General features: G+C 58.7%; 1 protein-coding gene across 8 annotated transcripts in view; it reads right to left on the reverse strand.

Annotated features, from left to right (window-relative positions):
• Positions 1-18,560, reverse strand: part of PAPLN (papilin, proteoglycan like sulfated glycoprotein) — a 33,152-nt gene that overhangs the window by 6,104 nt on the left and 8,488 nt on the right. Inside the window, exons 7-27 of one of the 8 annotated variants that reach the window (XM_032345015.1) lie at positions 17,826-17,949; positions 17,373-17,453; positions 17,115-17,287; positions 16,889-17,012; positions 16,363-16,489; positions 15,895-15,960; positions 15,200-15,407; positions 14,464-14,646; positions 14,107-14,248; positions 8,871-8,951; positions 8,469-8,718; positions 7,474-7,594; positions 6,980-7,118; positions 5,603-6,044; positions 4,760-4,900; positions 4,486-4,610; positions 4,074-4,227; positions 3,440-3,577; positions 2,606-2,733; positions 2,383-2,491; positions 394-466 (exon numbers count right to left, since the gene is read on the reverse strand). In XM_032345015.1, the coding sequence (XP_032200906.1) occupies positions 415-466; positions 2,383-2,491; positions 2,606-2,733; positions 3,440-3,577; positions 4,074-4,227; positions 4,486-4,610; positions 4,760-4,900; positions 5,603-6,044; positions 6,980-7,118; positions 7,474-7,594; positions 8,469-8,718; positions 8,871-8,951; positions 14,107-14,248; positions 14,464-14,646; positions 15,200-15,407; positions 15,895-15,960; positions 16,363-16,489; positions 16,889-17,012; positions 17,115-17,287; positions 17,373-17,453; positions 17,826-17,949 (3,108 nt within the window). In that variant the 3' untranslated portion in view covers positions 394-414. Of the gene's footprint in view, positions 1-177; positions 467-2,382; positions 2,492-2,605; positions 2,919-3,439; positions 3,578-4,073; positions 4,228-4,485; positions 4,611-4,759; positions 4,901-5,602; positions 6,045-6,979; positions 7,119-7,473; positions 7,595-8,468; positions 8,719-8,870; positions 8,952-14,106; positions 14,249-14,463; positions 14,647-15,199; positions 15,408-15,894; positions 15,961-16,362; positions 16,490-16,888; positions 17,013-17,114; positions 17,288-17,372; positions 17,454-17,825; positions 17,950-18,560 lie in introns of those variants that run through there. The other 7 variants (XM_032345014.1, XM_032345016.1, XM_032345019.1 and 4 more) reach the window with 7 other exon arrangements.

Raw genomic sequence — 18,560 nt, forward strand, 5'->3', positions numbered from 1 at the left:
CTCTCTTTTCATCAGCAAAGGTCTTTTAAGGGGCATGTGGGTGGCCCAGTTAGCTTAAGCCTCTGCCTTCGGCTCAGGTCATGGTCTCAGGGTCCTGGGATCGGGCTCTCTGCTCAGCAGGAAACCTGCTTCCTCCTCTCTCCCTGCCTGCCTCTCTGCCTCCTTGTGATCTCTCTCTCTCTCTCTCAAATAATTTTTTTTTTTTAAGTTCTTTTAAGCAGCCATGAGGCCAGGCCCTGTGCTCAGTGAGGGACATAAGCACTCCCTGTCTTGAGGGCACTGCACTAGGGAACAGGTGTTTAGGGGGTCTTCCCTGAGGATGACCTAGCCGAGCCCTGACCTGAGGAGGAGGAGGAGCAGCAGGCTGGTGAAAGGGAGAACAAGGGGACTCACGAGCTCAAGGGGCGGCCATGGTCAGAGCAGGGAGGGGGGTGGGCACAGCCTAGACCGGACTTTGGCCTGGACCCTGCGGGGAATGGGTGGGTGTGAGCTAGGCAGGACAGACCAAGTATCTGTCCTTGGAAAGGCTGCTTCCTGGGTCAAGGACAAACCTGAAAGCAGAGAGCCAGGAAGTGGCCACGGCAGACATGCACACATGGGGGAGGGTCTGATTTGTGAGGTGGGGGGCAGAGATGAAGGAAGACAGAGGTTCGGGGCTTGGGTTACTGGGTAATAGTGGCGTCTCTCCACCACGGGGAGATCCGGAGTGGGGAAGAGGGCTGAATGGTGAAGGCTCTTTTCCACTATTTTGCATTTCGGGTGCCCGTGAGATACCAGGAGGCGATGGATTTGGGGTCTAGACCCAGAAAGCCACGTGCCAAAAAGGTTACCCAAGGTGAAGTTAGATCAAGAACCACGGACAGCCCCTGAGGTGCACCAGCCTCTGAGGGATTGGTGTGAGATGAGCCAGCCAGGAAAATGGAAGCAGCGACCAAAGACAGAGGACGAAGGCCGGAGGACAGGAGTTTCCCGGAGCCGAGGAGAGGGAAGGGAGCAAGTCGGAAAGTGCACGCGGTCGGCGGAAGAGCAGGTCACGTGGGGGCTGAGATTCGTCCAGAGCATGTAGGGACAGGGCAGTGTCCCTGAAGCGGGGCTGATGTGAGCCACTGGGAGTCAGGAGGTGAGCAGGTGGAGACCACCAGTCCGAACAGCCGTGCTGTGATGGGGAGACTCCAGAAGAGGCCAAAGTCTGCGGGGACATGGGGGTCAGAGCAGGGTATCTTTCATTTTGCTCTGAAGAGGGGAATCCTGGACATGTTTGCTGCTAGGAAGACCAAACAGAAGCAAAGAAGAAGATACAGGCCTGCTAGAATCAGCGGAGGCCAGACCCGGTCAGGGCAGGCTTGCATGGAGCACAGCTTCTCGAAGCCTACAGAGGCTCCCGGCCGCACAGGCCCCTTCCGAGCCTGACATCATCTCCAACACCCACGTCTGAGGCTTGTTCAGGAACAGCCTTCCCCTCCTCTGCCTTCAGGGCCCAGACAAAGTCACGTGTGTGACCCCCTCTTCCTTGATGGCTCCAGAGAGGAGGCAGCCCCGTCCTCCGGGCACAGATAGCACTGAGGGCCGATCTCTGGAGCTCAGCAGGCCCTGGGCCCTCTCCTACCTGGGGGTGTCTGGGGGGCTCAGAGCACACCAAGAGCCCCAGAGCCTGGGCGATTCCTGACACATGGCGAGGAGGAGGGGGGCAAAAAAAAGTTTGCTGAGGGAATCAATAAAAGAGAAACTAACGTGGAGTAAAACACCCCTGAAGTCTCCAAAATTGAGTCTAGCCCAGGGTTCTCAACCCCAGGGGGAGAGTGCGCCACCCGGAGGACATCAGACGTCTCTAGACATTGTCCTTTGTCATGACGGGAGGGAGTCCTGCTGGCATGTAGTGGGTAGATGGCCTGGATGGGGCCAAACACCTCACAATCAACAACACAGCCCCGACAATCAGGAATTATCCAGTCTGGGCACCGGGGTGCCTCCTGGGTTAAGCAGCTGCCTTTGGCTCAGGTCATGATCCCGGGCTCCTGGGACTGAGCCCCACACCCAGCTTCCTGCTCAGCGGGGAGCCTGCTTCTCCCTCTCTTTCTCCACCCCAAAGACTCAGATACCCGTTCACTCACTCTCAAATAAAATCTTAGAGAAAAAATCATCCAGCCTGAAATATCAATAGTGCCGAGGTTGAGAAACCCTGGTATAGCCCAACCAAGAGAGACCGGTCCTACGGGGCCTCGCTGTTAGGAAGAGGGTGCTGCGGCCCCCCCACCGGAGGCAGGAGTTGAAGAATGAAGGGAGGGAACCGCACTATCCCTGCAGAAAGCTGGGCCACCTCCCAGGCTGGACAGCCTCAGGGTGCAGGTCTGAGGGCCAGGCCGGCGTGGACTAGAGCCTTACCTGGACCATCTGATGTTCACACTTTCTCCTGTCACCACACACAGCAGCCTGGCCGTGTCCCCCTCTGGCACCATCATAGTGGAGGGCAGCTCTTCGATGGTCAGCTCCCCTAGGCCCAAGAAGGAAGCATGGTCAGCCACTCGCTAATCCTGGCCCACCTGCACCGCCTGACCTCAGAGGTCACTAGCCCCACTCACCCTTCCGCCCAGGACTGCCACCTTACCCAGAACTCTGAGCTGGACCCATCTCTGGTCTCGGTCCTGCCCGTTGAAAGCAACACAGGCATAGAAGCCACCATCTTCCATAGCCACGTGGCTGATGACCAGAGAGCCATCAGGCTGTAACTGGTGTCTAGGGACAAAGCATAGTCAGGTGGCTCCATCCCGAGGGGACTGGCAGGGTCTTCCTTTCCCTGCAGAAGGCCGAGTAGACCCTACTATTCTGTGGGGTCTGAGCAAAGGGCCATCTGACCTTGGGCCCTGAGGTCCTCCAGCTGCTGGCACTCTCATGCACTTGGAGGTGCCCGACTTTGAAGCCTGGCAATAGAAAAACCCATTCAAGCTTCTGGATATGAAATAATTCCGGTGTGGGTTTGTGGTTCTCACTGTACTCATTCCGTAGGCCCAAATCTTGGTTCTGCCCCTTAGAGGAGCTTTGTGGTGGCAAGTGCCCGTGTGTAAAACAGGGACAGGAGTGCACCTACGTCAGGGTGGCTCTTGGGCAGAGGGGACCACGGAGAACAAGCCTCGTGCTCATAACGGGTACATGTCAGCTGTTGTGATTACAGCCAGAAATGGGTCTGTCTCCGTTTTGTCCCTCAGCCATCACCCCTCCTTAGCTGGCCCATTACTCCTGCCCACTCACCCCTGGAAAGACCCAGAAACCCAAATGTCAGTTGGCCCCAGGAGCACTGCGGCCCCGCAGCATCTCTCATGAGCCACTGGGTCCTGCTCAGGACTGACAGAGGTGGCGCCTGGCAACTCCGTCCCCCACGGTCTGCACGGGGTCAGGGGCTGGCGGTGGGACAGGAGGACTAAGAGAGGAGCTGAACACAAACCTGGGGGAAGAGAGGGGTTGCCCATCTCTCTGCCACTCAATGGTGGGGGGCGGGAAGCCCTCAGCACGGCAGGTCAGCCGGGCCCGCTGGCCTGGTTGGGCGTCCACCACCCTGGGCTGGTTCCTATCCAGAAGCAGCCTGCAGAACACACCCCCCACACACAGCCATCAGGGGGACCCTTTGCACAAGCCCAAGGCCCCCTTCTCTCCTTCCAGATTCAGCTTCCTGACAGCTGCCTCATTTGGGTCAGGACGCCACCACAACCACCTGGGACTTTCCTGCCTTCCCTGCCGCCTGCCCCCACCCCTGCCCCAGAATCTTGACTGTCACCTCCCTGCCCTGCACCTCTGCTACTCAGTCCTTGACTTGGGCCTTCCAGCCCTCTGCAACCCTTCTACAAACGTCCTTCAAGGCCTTGCAGACCCTCTAGTTCCTGGTGCACTTCCCCTCCCTCAGCCCCTGGGTCCTGGGCCTTGGATCCCCCTCACCTGTTTGGGGAGGGGACCTCGTTTCTCTCATCCTCACCGAGCAGACCCCGGTGCCCCACCCCCCCCCCCTTTCACCACGAAGACCCCCATCACCCCTGGGCCTCCAAGTGGGGTATACCAGAGCAGGACGGCACTGCTGGAGTTACCTGGTCGTGGGCCGAGGCTGCAAGGAGGAGACGGCCCCTGGGCCCCTTCTGTCCCCCACTAGGCTGGAGTCCCAAGGACTGTGGCCCTGAGCTGGGTCCCTGGTCCGAGGGAAGTGCCTTGGCTCAGCCTCAGACAGCACGGCCACATCACCCCCTGTCAGGAGGCCAGAGGAGGTGAGCTATGCGGAGAATGTGGCAGTAGGAAGGGGGAGGGCCATGAAGCTGGCCGGGGACAGGTGGAAAAAAGAGTGCCCCGAAGGGCGAGACCTCCACCTGGGCCCAACTGGAGCACAGGGTCCCTGCCGGCAGGAAGGGCCTCTCCCTCGCGGGTGCACCCAGGCGCGGGCCCTCCCGGCCACGGCCTCCCGCCTGGGGCCCGTGGGAATCCCCTGCGCAGGGGCGCAGGACGGACCTATGACACGAAGCTGGATCTTCTGAGAGTCACCATCCTGCCTGCTGCCACCACAGCTGTAGATGCCAGCATCCTCTGCCCGCAGGGGACTGATGACCAGGGAGCCATCAGGCTGCAGCTTGTGCCTGAGTGAGGAGGCGGGGGTCTGAGCTCTGGCTTCTGACGACAACGAGCCCAGCCTGCCTGAGGCCCCCGCGCTCCTCCCGGAGGGGACTGGAGCCCTGCTTGCCCCCTCCCGCCCCAGGGGACATCAGGGGCTGCCACACACACACACCTGTTGGAGGAGACGGGCTGCCCGTCTTTCTGCCACTGGCCATGGGGCTCCAGGGAGGCGTCGTCATCTTGGCAGACGAGCTGCACCAACTGCCCCGGGGATGCCTGTACCAGGGATGGCTCCTGGCCGGCCAAGCTGACCCTGGGGAGGGCGGAGGGGAGGACCCGTGCTGCTGGCCTCAGTGCGGGACCGGGGGCTCCCCTCCATTAGTTCCCCCCCCCAGAGGCTTGGCATCCATCCTGTCTCCAGCACTGTCGGGGTCAGGGGATCTCCTGGGAGGCCAAGTTCCAGAAGCCAGTGGCCTCGGGAATGTCCCCTCTCCATCCCCCCACATGCCCTTGGACGTTGCTACCTCAGCCTGGTCCTGTGACCGCTGCAGGGTGGGCGCAAAGCCCAGGGCATGGAGGGCCCCGGAGAGATCCCTCACGCCAGGTCCGGGTGGGGAACTAAACGACATGCTTAACCCCTTTGGGATATAAAGTCTTACTTATTTGGTTTTTACTCTCCCCAAAGCTCTCATGACACAGTCCCAAGACTGGAACCCACAGTAAACCTGAGAGAACATCGCCATTTCACACGTCAGGAAACGGGGGGCTTAGAGAAGTTGGAGGACTCGCTGGAGGTCATGAACCTGCAAGCTTTTCCGACCACACGGGCCTGGGGTGTGGGAGCGAGGTCTGACCGAGATGGCGCCACCATGTGCGGGCAGGTCTCCTGTCTCCAAAGGCAGCTTCCCCGTGTGTGCAACGACAGGAATGAGTCCCTCCCCGCAGGGTTGTCTGGAGGACTTGGGGCGGGCGGGGGTGCTGCTGACCTCAGGGTGAGGGGGTTGGGGGGGCTCACCTGTAGGAAGAGCTGCGCGAAGGCGGCGCTGGTCGCCCCGCATCTCCGCCCAGGCCAGGGGCGCTGGGCCCCAGCTCCCCGCGCCAGGGCTGCTCTCCAAAGGCCTGCGCGTGGGACTCCTCCCTCGGCCCAGGCTCTCCGTCTCGCCACAAGACGCCACCGGAAGGCAGGGGCTTCGTCTGGACCGTGGCCCCCGTCCTCTGCCATCTGGCTTCGTGCTGGCCCCCGGGACCGCTGCCAGCAGGATCTCCGCGGGCCCCGGCGGGAGGCCCCCGGCAGCGGCTCATGCACTCCTCCTCGGAGGCGAAGTTATTGCCGTTGCCGTGGCATCCGCCGTACCAGAACCGGTTACACCGGCCCACAGAGGGGACGAAGTACCAGCGGGCCGCCCAGTCCACGCAGGAGCCGTGCGCGCTGGGCAGCAGGCACCGCACAGGGTAGGCTGAGGGGCCAGAAGGGTGAGCGTCACCAAGCCGTCTACACCCTCACCTGGCCCTGGGGGCAGAGACTGCTCATGGCCCAGACCTACTAGGCTCCACCCACAGAACTAGAGCCCTCCAGAAGGTCAGGGCCGTGAACAACCTGAACTGGCCCCCTCGTGCCCCTCACCTCCCCATGCCTGACCCGGGGCACCAGAGCGCAGGCACCGAGCAGCCCAAGGGCTTGGCCTTGACGTGCTGAGCTCCGGAGGAGAACCCAGCCCTCAGCTCCCAGGAGCACCTGTGAAGACGCCCAGTGCGGGCGCACCTCTGCTCCTGGACCCCTCGCTGGCCTCGAACCCACCGCAGCTGCCCCCACCTGCCTGCTTCACCCGCCCACCTCCCCAGCAGAGCCTGCTCCACTTCTCTGCGTGACCATGGCTGGCTCCTGCTTGAAACCCACCCAGGAGCCCAGCCTCCTGCAGACCCTGACCACCAGCCCATCTGGCTTTTGAAGTCCCCGTGACAGTCCCTGGCAGTGCCGCCCACATAGTCTGTGGTCCAGCCTCAGTGACCTCCCTCCAGGGCTCATCCCAGGCCAGGTGGGGACACCCCCGTCCCTCCTGGCACTGACCACCATTCCACCTCGGCTTCTAGAGGGGGCGGAGCCCCACGGGGCAGGGGCGGGGAGAGGATGAGCCTCCCTCTCTGTGGGGCCCTGCCTACAGCTCTCCCCCGACTCTCACGAGCCCGCAGGTGGTCTCAAGGGCAAACTGTGGGAAACAAGAACAACGTGGCACTGTTCTCTGACCCGGCACCTAGTAAGTGATCAGCAAATATCTGAAGAAATGAATGAATCACTGAGCTAGGAGGAAGCTCCAGGTGGGGCTCTGCGGAGGTGCGGGGGCCGAGGGGGGCGGAGCCTATCACCAGGAAGGACGGAGGGACACCCACTCACCGTAGCTGGGCTGGCCCAGGCAACCTTCCCCAAGAGGACCAGCAGCAGAGGCCACGTTGTCATAGCAACAGCCAAACTGGGAGCCCCGGCACTCACTGGGCTCATTCTGCTGAGCCCGGGGCTGGTGGGTCTTGGGGGCCTGGGGAGGAAGCCTAGAGTTGGGATTTTGGGGATAGGTCTGGCTCTTGCTAGGGACTCGAGGCTGCCTGGGGAAGGACAGGAAGAGAGAGGGACAGAATTCTGAGCCCTTGATGCAGAGCCTCAGGGGAGATGAGAGGCCAGGGGAAGGTCAAATAAAGGCACGCGCGTGCGCACATACACACACACACACACACACACACTCCAGCCCAGGCCCATCTCAGAGGCCCTGTCGGCCAGCAGCCTTCAGGGACTTCCTTTCTCCAAAGCCCAAGTTACAGAGAGCCTGGATCACAGTGGCCCTGAGCAGGCTTGGGGGCTGGATGCCAGCCCCCTCGTGTGAACCAGACACTTACCGAAGAAGCCACGGCCCTTGACCCCGGCCTTCTCCTGGTGTTGTCACTGCTGTAAGACCCTGCGCAGCCCGCGTGCTGGGGCCCCTCGGCCACAGACACCCCATCAGGGCAGCACCCGTACCTAGACGGTATCACACAGTCGTCTCCTCACCACCCACCCATGGTCCCCAACCCCTCCAGGGCCGTAAGCGGCCAGCGTCCCAGGACCCAGGCTCTGGGGCTCCCCGTGCTGGGGGCTGAGCAGTCAAGGACCCGAGCGGGAGACAGCGTGTCCCCACACACGGGGCAGACCATGCTGCCTGCCGAGGCTCTGCCACGTCCGCCAACCACCCGGCGGCTGCCTGGGAGGCGGCAGGAACCGAGCGGGCAGAGCCGTCACCCTGATACCTGATGGGTCCTCGACTCCAGCCTTGCCCCCAAACACAGAGGCGGAAACTCGCTAAGCCTGCCCACAGAGCAAGTCCCCAGGGAGGTCTTACAAGATCACCGCAGAGGAGCCCACCACTGGCTTCAGCACCGCTGGCCCAGTGGGAATGGAAGGTGAAGGAAGCACCTATCAGGGCACCTTCCAGGCTCAGGATCCTAGCCGGTGGCTGTCGTGTCCCCGCCTCTCGGCAGAGGAAGCCAAGATCAGAGAAGTTAAGGAACTTGCCCCCATCACCAGAACACGGCTGGTCAGGGGTTGAGCGGGGGATCCCGCCCTGGCCCCAGGCTGCTGGCTCCAAAGTCTGGGCTCTCAGTACCCCACCCCTCCGAGAGACTGGTAGACTGGTTTGGATCTGAACGCTAGAATTCTATCCCAAGGGTCTCCCCAGAGCTCAGGCCAACTTCTGCAGTGAGAGCAGAGATTTTTACCCCCACTCTGCCCATTAGGAAGATCAGCCACAGGAAGCTGAGTCGCCAAGAGGCACAGCAGGGCAGCGGGGAGACACCTGCAGAGTCCCGTTCGGAGCTCTGCAAACCGCCTCCCCAGCCAACTAGGAAGAGATCCCTACCTGCTCTGCTGACATGAGGCTCCCGGGCAGCCCTGCCACTGTGGCCCAAGAGACGCGGTGTGGCCATCAGGACAGCACCCAAAGGGGCTATGTCTGCAGTCCTGGGGTGCCAAGCCAGACTGTGGTGGCTGCTGGTGCGGGGACTGTGGCAGAGAAGGAGCTAGGCCTGGCAGGTGGAGGCCCTGAGCTCCGCTGGGATTACCCGGCACTAAGGTTTGCTCCTGGGGGAGCCACCACTGGCCTCTGGAATCTAGAAGGAAGAAGGAAAAGACGCATGAGGTCTCCACCTGGCTGCTCACTGTCCACACCTGACCTGCCTTCTCCATCCCCTCTAACCACCTGCCCTATCTTCAACCTCCAGCTCCGGGGCTCTGGGCTGGGGGCGTCCACGGAGCAGCTCACCTGGGTTGGCGGCCACCTGAGGGCCCAAAGACATCCGGGGATCCCTGGGGCCAGCGAGCACGTCCTCCACGCTGGGGACTTCTGCAGGGAGCAGGCAATCAGGCCTGAGCAGTGGCCACCTCATCCTCCACGTGCCCCCACCCCACTGCTCAGGCAGGGCCTGGGACCCCGGGACAGCGGAAGTGAGAACGAGCAGACCTGTGAGTCCATAACACACCCTTCCCAAGTTTCAAGAGTTTTTAGTTATTTAAAAAAGCTAAAAGAAAATTCCGCAAAAAGAAAAGCCAGATATAAAATTCGTATCTATGCTTGATCCCAACTACATAAAACAAAAAATGATATGTATAGATTGAACTGATGAAAAGACAAGCCATCTAATTAAGGAAATGGGCAAAGTGGAGAGCCTGGCTGGCTCAGTCAGGAAAGCACGCGACTCTTGATCTCGGGGTCATGAGTTTGAGCCCCACGCTGGGTGTAGAGATTACTTAAAAATCTTTTAAAAAATAAAATAAAGGGGGGACGCCTGGGTGGCTCAGTTGGTTGGACGACTGCCTTCGGCTCAGGTCATGATCCTGGAGTCCCGGGATTGAGTCCCACATCGGGTTCCCAGCTCCATGGGGAGTCTGCGTCTCTCTCTGACCTTCTCCTCACTCATGCTCTCTCTCACTGTCTCTCTCTCTCAAATAAATAAATAAAATCTAAAAATAAATAAATAAATAAAAATAAAATAAAGGGGCACCTGGGTGGCTCAGTGGGTTAAAGCCTCTGCCTTCAGCTCAGGTCTTGATCCCAGGGTCCTGAGATGGAGCCCCGCATCGGGCTCTCTGCTCAGCAGGCAGTCTGCTTCCCCCTCTCTCTCGGCCTGCCTCTCTGCCTACTTGTGATCTCTCTCTCTCTCTCTATCAAATAAATAAATAAATAAAAACTTTTAAAAACTACTAACTTTAAAAAAAAACACATATAACAAAACAGTCATTGTAGAATTTAGGTGTGGATACGTGGTTGCTTACTACGCAGTTCTTCAACTGTTCTGTATGTTCAAGATTTTTCACTATCCTGCCTCAAAATATTAAAAGTAGCATTACCATGTAACACCATGATTCCACTACTATTTACCTGAAGAATACGAAAACACTAATTCAAGAAAATATGTGCACCTCTATGTCCCTAGCAGCTTTATGTACAATAGGCAAGATATGGAAGCAGCCTAAGTGTCTATCTATAGATGAATGGATAAAGATAAAGTGGTGTGTACACACACACACACACACACACACACACACACACACACACACACCCCACAGAGGAATATTACTCAGCCATGAAAAAGAATGAATCTTGCCATTTGCAACACAGATCTAGAGGGTTTCATGCCAAGCAAACTGAGTCAAAGACAAACACCGAATGAGTTCAGTCATATGTGGAATATAAGAAACAAACCCGGGGCTCAGGTCATGGTCTCAGGGTCCTGGGATTGAGCCCCACACCAGGCTCTCTGCTCAGCAGGGAGCTTGCCTCCCCCTCTCTCTCTGCCTGCCTCTCTGCCTACTTGTGATCTCTGTCTGTCAAATAAATAAATAAAATCTTTAAAAAAAAAAAAAAAAGAAAGAAAAGAAACAAACCCAACAGAGAAAAAACAGAAACAAAAACCAGACTCTCACAGACTCTCAGCTAGAGAGAACACGCTGGTGGTTACCAGAGGGGCGGTGGGTGTGAGGATGCATGAAGGGGATTAAGTTGCGCTTGTCATGATGAGCGCTGAGCATAGCATCGCTGAGTCACTATAATGTCATCTGCCATTAATGTGACACTCTGTTTAATTCCAGTGCAGTTCACACAAACGAACAGGCCTGTCTTCCCAGTTTGGGGAATCAGATTAGGGGCTGCTCAGAAATGTGGAAAAAAAATTTTTTTTCGCCATCTTATTGTCCAACTTGGTAAGCTTACTAAATATCATGAGTTACCATTAGAACAGGTGAATTTTATGGTCTATGGTATTTAACCACTTCAAAGTTACTAAATAGATTCATCATAAAATGGAGAAAAAAACGCAAAAAACTAAATACGGACGACAGGAATTTTTATAATGATGTATAACAGGCCATGCCCCAAAACGCTCATTGTTCCGCACCGGTGGGGGGCGGGGAATGGGGAAGGCAGCGGGTGGCAGGGGCGTCCCTTCCTTCCGTTTGTTAACGCGTGTCAAATTTTCCACAGCGAGCACACTGCTACATAACGGAGGAAAGTCAGGTAAAAGAAGTGAAGGGGCGCCTGGGTGGCTCCGTGGGTTAATGTCTGCCTTCGGCTCGGGTCATGATCTCCGGGTCCCGGGATCGAGTCCCGCATCGGGCTCCCTGCTCAGCGGGGAGCCTGCTTCTCCCTCTCGCTACCCCCCACTGATGTTTTCTCATGCGCTCTCTCAAATAGATTAAAAAATTCCATCCCCCTCTGGACTACATCTTGCCAGTCCCCAGGGAATATTTTAAAAATAATTTAGGGTTGGAAAAGTCTAGTAGATAAACGGTAAAATCTGTTTTCATTTCACTGCCTCTCCGGCCCAGGCCAAACCCTGGGACAAGGCGGAGGCCCCTTCCCTCCCCTGTCCCCCCACCCCCTGCCCCACGGCCCACCTCCAGCGCTGCAGTCCCGTGCCCCAGCAGCCTGGGAATAGGCTCCTAGCGTCCCCTCCTGGGACTCTTCCCTTCCACCTTCTCGGGCTTTCAGTCCTGCTCCGCTTCCCACACACTCTCTGGGCACCAGGGTCTGCTGGGCGAGTGCCTGACCCTTCGTTTTCATGGCTTTTGGGGGCCCTTGGATTTCTGCAGCCCTGCTCCCCAGCAGGCTCCCGCTCCAACTGCCTCCCCTTCAGTCTGGCCCTCAGGCAGGTGCCTGTCTGTCCTCCTCAAGATCTTTTTCACCCTGTCACTGTTGAACTACAAAGCTTTCAGGGGCTCCCCTGGGCCTATCAGACAATTTGATCTGCAGCCCAGCCTGAGGTCCCCAGCCCTAAGAGCACCAGCCCCTGGACAGAACTCCGGCCACCACCCCCACATCCTGGCTGAGGGCGGGTTCGGGGGTCCCTGCTGACCTCATTCAGAGCAACTGAGTACTTGAAATATGACCAGAGTGACTGAGAAACCACGTTTTACATTTATTCTCATTAGAATTAATTTAATTTTAAACTTAAAAACTGACAATTCATTTACTAGAAAATACTTCAGTTGTTGGGAAGATGTCCTAAGTTGTTGGGAACAACTTGGGTGTGTGAATCTACTTTTCCAACTGCACATCCTATAAAATCTAAATATAGATCAAGTATGCCACTGAAATTCTGCATCTGAATTAAGAAATGCTCTGAACATCGACGTGGATGGAATTAGAGGGTATCATGCCTAGCGAAATCAGTCAAGCGGAGAAAGACAACTATCATATGATCTCCCTGATATGAGCAAGTGGAGATGCAACATGGGGGGTTAAGGGGATAGGAAAAGAATAAATGAAACAAGATGGGATCGGGAGGGAGACAAACCATAAGTGACTCTTAATCTCACAAAACAAACAGAGTTGCTGGCGGTGGGGGGGGGGGGGCGGGGGTTTATGGACATTGGGGAGGGTATGTGCTATGGTGAGTGCTGTGAAGTGTGTAGACCTGGCGATTCACAGACCTGTACCCCTGGGGATAAAAAATATGTTTATTAAAAAAATAAAAAATTGGGACGCCTGGGTGGCTCAGTGGGTTAAGCTGCTGTCTTCGGCTCGGGTCATGATCCCGGGGTCCTGGGATCGAGCCCCAAATCGGGCTCTCTGCTCAGCAGGGAGCCTGCTTCCTCCTCTCTCTCTGCCTGCCTCTCTGCCTGCTTGTCATCTCTCTCTGTCAAATAAATAAATAAAATCTTAAAAAATAAAATAAAAAATTATAAATAAAAAAAGAAATGCTCTGAACAATAAATATATTCAATTCAGAAGTTTTTTAATCTTGTGAAAAAAGAATATAAAATAGCCTATTCAATAGTTTTTATACTAATACATGTTAAAAATATTTAAGGTTAAATAAAACATTATTTAAATTTAAAAAACATTTTTAAGCAATCTCTACATGTGACATGGGGCTCAAACTCACCACCCCAAGTTCAAGAGTTGCACGCTCTTCTGACTGAGCCCCTTAAATGTAATTCTTTTCTTTTTTTCTTTCTTTTTAAAAGTAGGCTCCACACGGAGCACAGAGCCCAACTCTGGGCTTGAACTCAGGACCCTGAAATCAAGACCCGAGCTAAGATCAAGAGTCAGATGCCTCACCAACTGAGCCACCCAGGAACCCTAGAAACAGCCTAAATTCTAACTTCCCGAGCATCATGGACTTCTGTAGAGGAATCACGGGGCTAGAAAATGTTCACACACCAAGTGGCTTTAAGGGGGAAAAGCCCATACGAAAGTCTGCTCACATGACCCAGCAGCATGCTAACGAATATTCCCACTAAAGCAGGGATCGGGGCCATTTCACTTGTCTCTATGCTGCTTTCCTAATTCCTCCAAATTTTCCACAATAAACCTAGACTATTTTATTAAAAATAGCCATTAAGTTTATTTTACAATTCAGTCTAGCCTGAAAAGCACTATTAACCCCATTGTACAGATGGGCAAACCGACAATCAGGGAGGAGAGGCACTTGCCGCGGGGCCACACTGCTGGTCAGTGATGGAGCAGAGATTGAAACTTAGGTTCACTGTCAAGTCCAGGCCCCTGGTTCTTAGCCACCGTGCCTTGTGCTTCCCTTGGAGCATCACCAGCTCGGCTCACGGGGTTGGGGGGGCCCAGCAGGAGCACATCCGGGCCAGACACACCTCCCTGTGGTAGCAGGAGGCCACCATCCCCACTCGCCCCCCAAGCTGAGCCACATCCTGTTTTTCCTCAATAGCACAACTTCACACCAAGCAAGTACTGGCCTCTGGGCCCTTCCCCTGCAGCTCCTCGGGCCTAGGGCATCTTCCTGCCAGCGGGGATGGGGGTGAGGAGAAGGGGAAGACACGGATAGCAGCGGGGCGTACTCACTCACTCAGTCATTCGGTGAACGTTTACTGAATACCCCACTCGGGCTAAGCTCTGGGGGGCGAGGGGGGTGTCGATAGCAAGGAGGAAGTCAAGGATCTGGCCCTCCAGGAGCCGCTAGCTAGGAGGCCAGACAAGCCAGGCACGATGGCCGTGGCATGGGGAGCCTGGCCGGCGCCCCTGCTCTTACCTGGAGGCAGATGGCAGGGCTGCGTGTTACAGGGCTCGGCCTCCCTGGGCTTGGACAGCTGCAGGCTCCCACAGAGGCCGGGAGGCCCGAGGGCACAGATGACCTGGCGTCTCCGGGTCCCCGCGCCGCAGCTCTTGGAACACTGGGGCCCACGGGGTGGGCGTGGGAAGAAAGGGCAGGCTCAGAAAAGGAGCAAGACCCTGGGGTTGGGGGTCCCCACAAGGAAAAGAGGGAGGGGGAAAATGCCTGGGAGGCAGGCCAGACCCAGGGAAGGTCACGTGTCCAGCGGCCTGTCAGAGACCCAAGGGACCAGGCCTGGGTGGCAGGGAGGAGGCGGGGGAAGAGGCAAGCACTCACCAGACCCCAGGCGCCTACACGCCAGGCCTGGTCATGCGTTGGGGGACAGTCTTCACGCACACAGGGCTCCGTGATGGGGGGACGGTCCTCCGCGGGGCATGCTGCGGCGTGGAGCAGAGACCCCTCATCACTGCGGCAGGTGACGCTCCGCCTCCGGACCCCGGCACCACAGCTGACAGAGCACTGCAAGGACCAGGCTGTCGGCGGGAGCTTGCTTGTCCTCCCCCGCGCAGAGGGGCCATGTCAGGTCAGACAGCAGGACCCCCACCCACCCACCCCCGGCCCACATCCAGCTCCTAGGCTCAGAGAAGCTGAACCCCTCTTCTGAGGTCACACAGCCTACACCACGGCCGCTGTCACCAAGCTGAGGGACACTGTCCACATTCCCCTGCTCGAGACGTGAACATGTGTGGGTGCTGGAAGCAGAGACCAGCAGCACCAGTCAGTGCCAGCTCCTCCTCGGCCCCCCGCCCCCAGCAAGGTGCCCGGCTGCTTCTTCATGGCAAGACAAAGTCTGTCCCACCCCGCCCGGGATCCTGGAGAAGGAGGGAGAGTCCAAACACCTGCTCCTAGTCCCAACCCTGGCAACAGCTTCCAAGACCATCTAGCAGGTCACTTTACCTCCCAGGATCTACCTCCCTAGCGGAGGCCAAGCCTCCCTGCCCAGCTCTGCTGCGGCCCCAGCCCATAGACCCGGGGCCCGATTCGGTCCCTACCCCGCCGGGCAGAGGCTCACCTCCCCCCAGGGCTCCGCTCTCCAGGCTGCGCAGCGCTGCAGGTTGCAGGCCCGGGTGGCAGGGGGCTTCCCAGGCTGGCCTGCACACTCCGCCTCCCCGGTGGCCTCCTGGCTGCCTGCCCCATCGGATGAGACGCAGTAGACAGAGCGGGACTGGGAGCCGCCGCCACAGGAGGCCGAGCAGGGCGACCAGGGCCCCGTCTTCCAGCTGCGGGGAGAGGAATCTGGTGAGGCTGGCCCAGCGGCAGGGGCTGGAGTCCAGGCCCAAGGGAGCCCTGGCTGTCACACACAGGAGTGCGCTGGGGATCCCCCAAGCCTGGCCCATGCTAACATCTGGGCCTGCACAGGTGTGGGGGTAGAAAGTTCTGCATAAAAGGCCAAGCGCCCGCTCTGCCTGCCATCTCTCGCCACCGAGCTCTGGTCCCTAACAACACAGAGCCTGGCTGCTCCCCTCTTAGCTTTCCTGTCCTCCTCACCAGGGTCCCTGTCATCCCCAGCCAGACTCCATTGCCTCTGTGTCTGCCTTTGTTGGGAGCATCTCCTAGAGCGGCCCTGGGGCACGGGAGGAAAGGGCAGCCCCAGCAGCACCGTGCGAAGCCAAGCCCACCACCATCCTGCAAGGCCAGCTGCCACCGAAGCCATGAGGGCAGAAGGACTGCGCCAGCCCAGCAGGGAACCTGCGGCCTACAGATTACCTGTTCCTGCGTGCACGCTGGGCCCCAGCAAGGTGCCACGCTCTGGGCCGGTGCAGGTAAGAGGTCCTTCGTGCATGAACAAAGGCATTGCTGATGCCCACAGGCCCCCTGGCCCACTTCCTGGTATCTGTCGAGCCAAGTCCCCTGCCGGCTCGGACAGGGCTTCCAGTACCTTCCCCCCGCTTGCCCACCACCAGCCTGGACGCTCTGGGCCCTGTGTGGGCACACACGGGTGGACAGAATAGCCCCGGATCTCACGCTCATGCGCGCGCACACACACACACACACACACACACACACACACACACCCCCGCTGCTTCCCGCAGTGACAGCTGCCTCCTCTCCACTCTGCCCCAGCTGTAGGGACAACCCACCTGTTTGCTCAACACCTGGAGTTGCCTAGAGACCCCAGTGCCTTCCCACCCAAGTGCTTGGGCCCCACCGTGGGGGCACTGGCAAGGGCCTCACCGCTTGGTCTGTGGGCAGGGGTGAGTGCTGCAGGGGCGGCGGTCAGCCGGCCGCAGCTGATGCTGGCACATGCGGTCAGGGTAGACCTCGTTGTCAGTGGTGCAGAACACCGGGCGGGACTGGTGACCTGCAGAGGCCCGGCCATCACGGGCAGGTGATCAGTCAACAGTCACCAAAGGCGAACTCTGGGCTGGGCACCGTTCTGCATGCATTCCAAGCGTCATCTTGATCAAGCCTCAGATGACCTCCTGGGATAAATGCCATCATTATCCCCAATTTACAGAGGAGGAAACTGAGGCTTGAGAGGTGTTATGTGCAGGTGCTGGTGCCCTGCTCTAACCCCTGGTCACCCATTCAGGGCTGAGCCTCTGCTGCCCAGGGAATACAGTGTCCTCTGAGATGCCACCACCTCCGGGAAGCCTTCTCTGGTTCTCTGAGCTTGGAGGGTGGGTAGGGGGGGACCCTTTGTGGATTCCCTGAGCCCTGGGTGCCCCCACGTGGCTCCTAGGACATGCAGACGGCTCACCTCCCCCGCACTCGGCACTGCAGTCACTCCATGAGCCGTGGCTCCAGCGGAAGCCAGACAGGGAGCTGCCCAGGGGCAGGTGGTACTCATAGCGCACACCGGGGTTGGTCTCCTGGCTGAGGAGCTGTGCGGGAGGGTCCTCGCTGAGGCAGGCCCGCCCACCCCCGGGACCCGCCCCCCTCGGCCTGGCCTCCCCGAGTGCCCCTGCCGCCCGCCAGCCCCTCACCTCGATGACCAGGGGCTCGGAGGTGGGGCCGCGAGCATAGAGCCGCTCAGGGGCCAGGTCCCCCTCGGCCCCGCGCTCGTAGTGCAGGACGGTGCTGGCTGCGGGCAGGGCCCAGGCGTCCCCGATGGTCCAGTGCCCGTTGAGGTAGTATTCTCCCCGCACGCTCTTCACCGCTGCGCACGCGTGAGCCCCAGGTCAGCTGCCGCGGAGGGACCCGCCGCACGGCCACCGCCCAGACTCACCCCAGCCCGCACTCACCCAGGAAATTCCTGCTGGCCGCCACCTCCTCCACACGGATGCTGGTGGCCCCCGCGGGAATGATGAGCATCTGGTTGTAGCCTGCGGGGGCAGAGACACACTCTGGGACCACCCACGCCCCTGGCAGCACGGCCAGGGTCAGGGACAGTGGCAGGCCTGACTGGGAAGGGGGAGGGGACAGCTGAGGGCCAGGGAGAAGGGGTGAGGAGGGGTACCCAGCCGTTGGCCGTGGGAGCCTGCACTGGGTCAGGAGGCAGAGATCCTTAGCAGCCCAAGCCCACAGGCTCCAGTGAGAGGCTTGGACCTCCACCCTAAGGCCTGACCTGAGGGCCAGATCAGACGCCTGCAGGGCCACCAGGGTGACTCAGCTGGAGCGGAAGTCAGGCAAGGAAGGGACAGGCGACAGACCCTCCCCTCAACTGCCTGTGGGCCCCCGCCCCCGACAACCCTCACCTCTGCTGAGGTCATTGGCATCAAAGGTGCCTGTGACGGGGTAGCAGGTCCTGCCGTCACCCCCACACCGCAGACACTTGTCCTCCTCCTTTGCGGAGTCGAGGTTGTAGTCGCAGCCCACGACCTACCAGGCAGAGATGAATGAAGAGGAGAAGAAAGACCCCAGAGGTCACGGACACATGAGGATTTGAACCCAAATCACTGCTCAGATCAGGGGGGGCAGTAGTTATTCATCGCCCACTAAGGCCGAGTGATCTGGCCTGTGGCTGACAGTTGACCCCTTCCTCCGGCTCAGCACCCGTCTCCCCTTCTCTGGCAACAGTACATTTTCGCTTGGGGCCCTCCCCCTCCCAGGTTGCACAAACTCCCCAACAGTGAATGTGGGGCAAGTCAGTGGGTTCCACGCCATGCTCCAAGTACGTCATTCACAGGGCTCCCCCAGCCCAGACAAATCCGGGGCAACTCTGGGTCGCTGGGGCCCCTGAGAAGTGGGTGCCCTTTCCAGCCAGAGCTGGGAGCTGCTGCTGGCCCTCTGCATACCTCCCAGGATCCCAGCGTGGACCCAGAGGAGAGAAAAGCCCAGAGGCGAGGAGACATTTCCAGCCCCTGCAGCCAGCCAGACCAGCCCTGGAGGGCTTTCTTCCCCTTTGTCAGTTTTCATGGGGTTTCTATAACTTGCCACCCAGACGGGTGCTCCTGTTGGGGTGCTTGGTCGCAAAGGGCAAAGGGGAGAAG

This window comes from Mustela erminea, chromosome 5 (genome assembly GCF_009829155.1).
Source record: "Mustela erminea isolate mMusErm1 chromosome 5, mMusErm1.Pri, whole genome shotgun sequence".
NCBI classification, from domain to species: domain Eukaryota; kingdom Metazoa; phylum Chordata; class Mammalia; order Carnivora; family Mustelidae; genus Mustela; species Mustela erminea.